Genomic DNA, 8,143 nt, shown 5'->3' on the forward strand with positions numbered 1-8,143 from the left:
GAGACAAAGGAAAGGGAAAGGGAAAGGGAAAGGGAAAGGGAAAGGGAAAGGGAAAGGGAAAGGGAAAGGGAAAGGGGAGGGGAAAGGGGAAGGGAAGGAAAGGAAAGGAAAGGGTGGGGAAGGGAAGGGAAGGGAAGGGGAAAGGAAAGGAAAAGGGGAAAGGAAAGGAAAAGGAAAAGGAAAGGAAAGGAAAGGAACGGAACGGAACGGAACGGAACGGAACGGAGAAAGAAGTTCGTGTGTCCTCCCCAGGAGACTGAACTTTAGTGGATTTGCAAAAGGGGCCCAGGGCAGTTAACTCCATGGCAGAAGGAAGAAGCACCATGGTGGAGATAAACCCTATTCCATTTAAAAGGCACACACCGAGTTCCTTCCGAGCATTGGAAATGAATGGAAAAACGGGATACAAAATGACGCTAAAGCAACTGGTTACCTACTGGGAAGGCTGGGGTTCCACTGTAGACCAAAAGAAACCCCAAATAAATCAACTAATTCTGTCTTAAACAATAAAAGGTAGAGAAAAATATAAATGACTACTTATTAAATCTCTTATAAGACTTCAAACTTAAAATAAAATAACTAAATAAAAGGAAAAAAATGGTTTGACATTAAAATTAAATCTTTGGTCCAAAAAAAAAAAAAAGGAAAAGGGTAACCACCACCTGGGGCAATCCCCATCGTCCTTCACATGGAGGAAACTCACACTTGTGGAGAAGAAAAGGCTCCAAGGAGCCCACACTCAGAGTCAGGTCACGAAGCGGAATATGTAACATCTAAGGCTACGGCAATCAGTGCGATGCCAATTAAATATCTGCAATAAGTGACACCATGTTTAATCTGATTTGGGGGTTGGGTGTTCCTGGGCTGCCTCTACCACCAAGGCACTGCTCAGAGAGCAGCTGAGAGCCAGCAGGTGTGCAGACCCCAACACCACTCTCATGTCCTGGAACCCAGAAGGCCACCTCTAAGGGCCCATCCTCACAAAACAATCCTGACACGAGAACGGGTCTGTACCCAAACCCAGGCATCCGTGACTGCTCACAAGAGGCAGGAAGTGACAGAGCTGACTGCAGTATCGAAACACAGAAGAATATGACAGAGTCATTCATCAGCAGTTACATGAAATGAGGTGAAAAAGCATGATGCTAACTTGATAAGATCATGCTGAGCCGGGCACGGTGGCTCACACCTGTAATCCCAGCACTTTGGGAGGCCGAGGGGGGTGGATTAACTTGAGGTCAGGAGTTCAAGACCAGCCTGGCCAACATGGTGAAACCCCATCTCTACTAAAAATACAAAAATTATCCGGGCGTGGTGGCACACCCCTGTAATCCCAGCTACTGAGGAGGCTGAGGCAGGAGAATCGCTTGAGCCCAGGAGGCAGAGGCTGCACTGAGCCGAGATCATGTCACTGCACTCCAGCCTGGCCAAAAGAGCAAGACTCTGTCTTAAAAAAATAAAATAAAAAAGGCCGGGAGCAGTGGCTTACGCCTGTAATCCCAGCACTTTGGGAGGCCAAGACGGGTGGATCACGAGGTCAGGAGATCGAGACCATCCTGGTGAACACGGTGAAACCCCGTCTCTAGTAAAAACACAAAAAAATTAGCCGGCCGTGGTGGTGGGCGCCTGTAGTCCCAGCTACTCAGAAGGCTGAGGCAGGAGAATGGCGTGAACCCGGGGGGCAAAGCTTGCAGTGAGCGGAGATCACACCACTGCACTCCAGCCTGGGTGACACAGCGAGACTCCATCTCAAAAAAAAAAAAAAAAGATCACGCTGTGTACATCCAACACGATGACGGTACAGAAAAGACAAATACAGCACATGTACTGTGTATAAGAATTACCTACATATTCTTTTTCAACTTCTATGTTTCAAGATTTCCAACTCTTTTTGAGACGGGGTCTTGCTCTGTGCAATCACAGCTCACTGCAACCTCAACCTTCTGGGCTCAAGCGATCTTCCCACCCAGCCTTCAGAACAACTGGGACCACAGGCAACTGCCACCATGCCAGGCCAAGATTTCCAACATTTCTGCATACAGCAAACCTCTTTTATTTATTTTGAGATGGAGTCTCACTGTTGCCCAGGCTGGAGTGCAATAGCACGATCTCTGCTCACTGCAACCTCTGCCTCCTGGGTTCAAGCGATTCTCCTGCCTCAGCCTCCCCAGTATCTGGGATTAAAGGCATGCACCACCACGCCCAGCTAATTTTTTTGTATTTTTAGTGGAGACGGGGTTCACCATGTTGGCCAGGCTGGTCTCAAACTCCTGACCTCAGGTGATCCACCCACCTCCGCCTCCCAAAGTGCTGGGATTACAGGCATGAGCCACCGCGCCTGCCATTCCTGCCTTTCATAATCAGAAAAATAGCTATCTGAAAAAAATGTGCTGGGCGCAGTGGCTCACGCCTGTAATCCCAGCACTTTGAGAGGCTGAGGCAGGTGGATCACGAGGTCAGGAGTTCAAGACCAGCCTGGTCAACATGGTGAAACCCTGTCTCTACTAAAAATACAAAAATTAGCTGGGCGTGGTGACACGTGTATGTAATCCCAGCTACCCGGGAGGCTGAGGCAGGAGAATCGCTTGAACCCGGGAGGTGGAGGTTATGGTGAGCCGAGATCGTGCAGTCGGGTGCCACTCACTCCGCCTGGGCCAAAAAGAGTTGAAATTCCATCTCAAAAAAAAAAAAAGAAGAAAAAAAAGTATAAGAATAAAAGCCATTATGGTTTTTTCTTTTTTCTTTTTTTTTTTTTTTTTTTTTTTTTTTTTTTTTTTGCAGACAGAAGTCTCGGCTGGTATCGGGCCCCCAGGTGTTAGCCAGAGATGGCGTCTCGACATCTCCTAGACCTCGTGATCACCGTCTCGGCCTCCAAAGTGCTGGATTGGGGATTACAGGCTCAAGGGCCACCTGCGCCCGGCCTTTCTACTTTTTTTTTTTTTTTTTTTTTTTTTTTGAGATGGAGTCTCGCTCTTGTTGCCCCAGGCTGGGAGTGCAGTGCGCACGATCTCGGTCACCGCAACCTCCAACCTTCCCGGAGTTCAAGCTGATTCTCCTGGCCTCAGGGCCTCCCGGGTAGCTGGGATTACATGCCACGGTGTCACCACGCCCAGCCGTGAATCTTGTATTTTTTATAGCAGACGAGAGGTTTCTTCCATGTTCGGTAAGGGCTGCGGTCTGAACCCTCACTTCAGGTGATCCGCCCTGTCTCAGCCCCTCCCAAAGTGCTGCAATACAGGCATCAGCCACCAGCCGGCCCCTCGAAAGGGCGGTATTTTCTTTAAAGGTTTCTAAAGCAGCCCACTCAATCTGCATGTTCTATGAAACAATATAACACCAAGAGTCACCTACAAAGGCTAATTGGATGTTGGGCAAAGCTCGTTCGTCAAGGGTGAGGGGATTGGGCACAGGCTGCTACAGGCCGCCCCAGTGCTAGTGCTTACAGGGCTGAGAAGCATCCAATCCTGGAGCAGAGATGGTGCCTAGAGCAGGCGCTGCTTCCTCCCTGCCAGGAGCAGAAAACGAACTCGCCCACTACAGATCAAACACGTGGCACAGGACCCCTCGCAGCCCTGCGCCTGACTTGCTAACAATCCCACACCAAAAAGGAGTCTGAGAAGTACAGGCAAACTCAGAACCTGTGGTGAGGTCTGGGCAGGTGCTCAAGGAAACGCAGCCATAGCAACTGTAAGAGCACCTTCCACTGACGGCATCCGCCATTCTCAACACTCTGAGACATCAGCCTGTCCGAGACCAAGGGTCGAAAAAGGCTCCAAGTCACCGACGCCCAGACACCCCCTCTCCCGGGATCCCAGGCTCAGGCGTTCTGCACATGAAAACCGGCTCGGCGAGAAGCACCTGCTCATCCCGGCACTAGGTGCGCTGCGGTGTCTCGCCAGGAGTCCGCCCGGATCTGGAGCACGCGCTCGGGCGTCTCCGGAGGACCCCACGGAGGGAGCGGGCACTCGGACGGTGCCTCCCCCGGAGGACCCCACGGAGGGGAGCGGCACTCGGACGGTGCCTCCCCGGAGGACCCACGGATGGGACGCACCGGACGGTGCCTCCCCCGGCCCACAGGCACGGCACTCCACGACGGCACATTTCCAGCAAAATCTACCCCAACCCTCAGTACTGCTTGCTTAAGAAAAATAAGAATAAGAGCAGATAACTAGTTTCCAATTGAACGAAGTTGGCAACATTCTTAAGGATCGACCAGCTAGTAAATACGGGAAAGAACTTCCAACTTGTTCAGCCTCCTCCAGTAATTGCATTCAGACCTGAAAATGTTCATTCCACCTGTAAACTCATCCCTAGAAATCATTCAGAGTGGTACACAATTTTACTATGGACTATTCGCAACGAGTTTTAATAATCAAATTGGGAGGGCAGCAGTCTAAATGTTCCCACCGCAAAGGACAGGTAGAAAGACACACTCGCACCAGTTAGTCTGTTTGGAAGACAATGACGCGCAGGTCCACTCTCCTGGTCCGCAGCCAAAGAAGCGAGTGAGGCAACTGAGCCACGGAGAGAGTATGGTTGCCGCCTCCGGACTCCGACCATGGACGGAGCTGGCGGCCACACGGCAGGGAGACAGGGGGCCATCACACCACCACGGGATGAAGCACTCAAGGGTTTCATTTTGTACTTCATACTCTCATTAATCTAAATACACACAGATTCTTTTACTAATTAGACGATCGGCGGCGCGGTGTTGCTCAGGCCTGTAATCCCAGCACTTTGAGAGGGCGAGAGGGTGGTGGATCACGAGTCAGGAGATCGAGGACTTCACTGGCTAACACGGTGAAACCCCGATCTCTTACTAAAAATTACAAAAAACTGCCGGGCGAGGTGGCGGGCGCCTGTAAGTCCCAGCTACTCGGGAGGCTTGAGGCAGGAGAATGGCGTAAACCCGGGAGGCGGAGCTTGCAGTGAGCTGAGATCCGGCCACTGCCACTCCAGCCTGGGTGGCAGAGCGAGACTCCATCTCAAATAATAATAATAATAATAATAATAATAATAATAATAATAAGACGATCATCTTTTAATGTCTTTGACAAGACAGGAAGCAGCCTCTGCCCTCTTGGGAGGGGCCTCACCTGCTCCAGGGGACTCAGCTTCCTTCCTCAGCTCCAGGCTGTCACAAATCCCTCATCCAGTGCCTCCAAATGCCCCAGAAAGGAAGCTTCTCTCCTCCCACTTCTCTGAGAAAGAAGCTGTGCAAGTTGCAGCTACACACCCAAGTGAAGGTGACACTGCATGGGGCACTGACCATATTCCCAACCACAACCACCAAAAGGTTTTACGACCAGCTTTAGATTTTCACCATTGCAGAGGGGGAATATGTCAACTGTTCTGACTTACTAAACTACATACATACTTAAAATCACGTGTCATGTAAAATACTGATTTAGAAATACTGCTTTCTTCCTTTTTGCATCTCATGAAACAGGTTCGCTCAGTCTACACACACATCCTTGGTATCTTTCCAACACCACAGGCCTGCTGTGCTCAGCAGAGAAAACCGCCTTCCCCTGTCTGCAGCATATGGGGGGTGCAGTTACCACAGGACGCTGGGGGATTTTCATCCCCAGTCACAATGGCCCACTACCACCCATCATCTCCACGGGAGATGGCGCAAGCTGTTTCTTGTAACTGCCACTCCATTCCTGTGGGGAGGCTGCACCCCAGGGATGACGCCACGCCTCTTCTAGACCTGCACTCCTGTCGATGGGCCTGTCAGGTGACCCCCACCAGCACCCCAAACCACCGAGGGTGGTCATTTCAGGGTCGGAGGTCTTCTGTGCCCAAACAGTGGTGCACGCTGCCTCAGAGAAAGCCAGAGAGTCTGAGGGGTCCGAAGACTTCCCTGGGTCCTCCATCTGAGGACCAAACACACGCATGAAACACGTAACAGTACCCCAACAAACCCCTCAGAACCCACCAGCCACGCACCAAGAAACACGCCATGGAAACTTACCTAGACATGAGGACGGCAGCTGCATCTCGGGCCTTGTCACTGACAATCAAGTAGGACTGCAAGAAAGGGGGAAGCACAGGCACGGTCACTGCTGCACACGCCAGCCTTGGGGACCCCACACGGTCGCCAAACAGGCATCAGGTGAGTCCTGCACACGCCAGCCTCAGGGACCCCACACAGTTACCAGTCCCACCCTCACCAGCTTCCGAGGGCCCAGATTCACAAACCTTACCAGCACAGGCCTAAGTCCAAAGCTGCCAAATAAACCTGTCTTCAATCTGAGCCAAGGGCTACAGCTGCCAACTGCTACACTCACCCAGGTAAGTGCCTGAGCTACACAGAGCATTTGGTCACACCCCCTTGAAACACACATTTGCAAGAACAGAGCAGGAAAATATAAACAAAGGACTTACCCAATTGTAACAAAGAATCAAGAGTATTCATCCAGCACCTAATGTGCCTTCCAGCACACGGAACCATCAGCATTCAGACTAGACAAGAGGCCCCATCAAACTGAAGAGCACTTAGATTTACTACAAATGCCTAAATTTTAATTTTAGTTTTTTAATTTTGGGGTACAGAGTAGGTGTATACACTTTTTTTTTTTTTTTTGAGATGGAGTCTCATTCTGTCGCCCAGGCTGGAGTGAAGTGGCGCCATCTCAGCTCACTGCAAGCTCCGCCTCCTGGGTTCACGCCATTCTCCTGCCTCAGCCTCTCCAAGTAGCTGGTCTTGGGATTTTTTGTTGCTGTTTTGAGATAGGGTCTTGCTCTGTCACCCAGGCTGGAGTGCAGAGGTGCGATCAAAGCTCACTGTAGGCTGGGCGCTGTGGCTAACACCTGCAATCCCAGCACTTTGGGAGGCTGGGGCAGGCGGATCACCTGAGGTCAGGAGTTTGAGACCAGCCTGGTCAATATGGTAAAACCCCGTCTCTACTAATGATACAAAAATTGGCCAGGTATGATGGTACACGCCTGTAATCCCAACTACTCAGGAGGCTGAGGTGGGAGGGCTGCTTGAGCCTCGAAGGCAGAGGTTGCAGTGAGCTGAGATTAGACCACTGCACTCCAGCGTGGGTGATAGGGCAAGACTCCATCTCAAAAACAAACTCACTGCAGCATCAACCTCCTGGGCTCAGGCGACCCTCCCACCTCGGCTTCCGGAATAGCTGGGACCAAAGGTGCGTACCACCACACCTGGCTAATTTTTTTCATTTTTTGGTAGAGATTGAGTTACATTATATTGCCTAGGCTGTTCTCAAACTCCTGCGCTCAAGCTACCCTCCTGCCCTGGCCTCCCAAAGTGCTGGAATTACAGGCATGACACCCCCATGCCCAGCTAGATTTATTTTTGGGAGGGCTGCCTTAAAATGTTTCCAATGCTTATCTTGGCTAGTTTTTTTTTCCCAAAACAATACACTATACACTTAGAAGATCTTTTTTCTGAGGCAGGCTTTTTTTTTTTTTTTTTTTGAGATGGAGTCTCGCTCTGTTGCCCAGGCTGGAGTGCAGTGGTGCAATCTGGGCTCACTGCAAGCTTCACCTCTCCCAGGTTCAAGCAGTGCTCTGCCTCAGCCTCCCGAGTAGCTGGGATTACAGGCACCAGCCACCATGCCCAGATAATTTTTGTATTTTTAGTAGAGACGGTGTTTCACCATCTCGTCCAGGCTGGTCTTGAACTCCTGATCTTGTGATCCACCTGCCTCAGCCTCCCAAAGTGCTGGGATTATAGGCGTGAGCCACCGTGCCTGGTCTCCGGGGCAGGCTTTCTAAAGGCAATCACAGAGTGCCAAGTCTTGACAAACCACGCTCTCTTGACCTGCCAGTCCCTCTCCACAGATGAGTAAACAAGGGTGGGTAAATCATACTACTTTTTTTGTTTTGTGTTGTTTTGTTTTGAGACGGAGTCACGCTCTGTCGCCCAGGCTGGAGTGCAGTGGCACAATCTAGGCTCACTGCAAGCTCTGCCTCCCGGGTCCACGCCATTCTCCTGCCTCAGCCTCCTGAGTAGCTGGGACTACAGGCGCCCGCCACCACGCCCGGCTAATTTTTTGTATTTTAGTAGAGATGGGGTTTCACCGTGTTAGCCAGGATGGTCTCAATCTCCTGACCTCGTGATCCACCCACCTCGGCCTCCCAAAGTGCTGGGATTACAGGCATGAGCCAC

At 51.0% G+C, this 8,143-nt stretch overlaps 1 protein-coding gene across 1 annotated transcript in view; it reads right to left on the reverse strand.

Annotated features, from left to right (window-relative positions):
* TBCD (tubulin folding cofactor D) overlaps positions 1–6,084 on the reverse strand; it is a 174,320-nt gene extending 168,236 nt beyond the window's left edge. The window contains exon 1 of the mRNA XM_017879152.1: positions 5,978–6,084. Within this exon, the coding sequence (XP_017734641.1) occupies positions 5,978–5,985 (8 nt within the window). The 5' untranslated portion in view covers positions 5,986–6,084. The remainder of the gene's footprint in view (positions 1–5,977) is intronic.
* Positions 6,085–8,143: the final 2,059 nt, after the last annotated feature.

This window comes from Rhinopithecus bieti, unplaced genomic scaffold (genome assembly GCF_001698545.2).
Source record: "Rhinopithecus bieti isolate Rb0 unplaced genomic scaffold, ASM169854v2 scaffold_9899, whole genome shotgun sequence".
Taxonomy (NCBI): domain Eukaryota; kingdom Metazoa; phylum Chordata; class Mammalia; order Primates; family Cercopithecidae; genus Rhinopithecus; species Rhinopithecus bieti.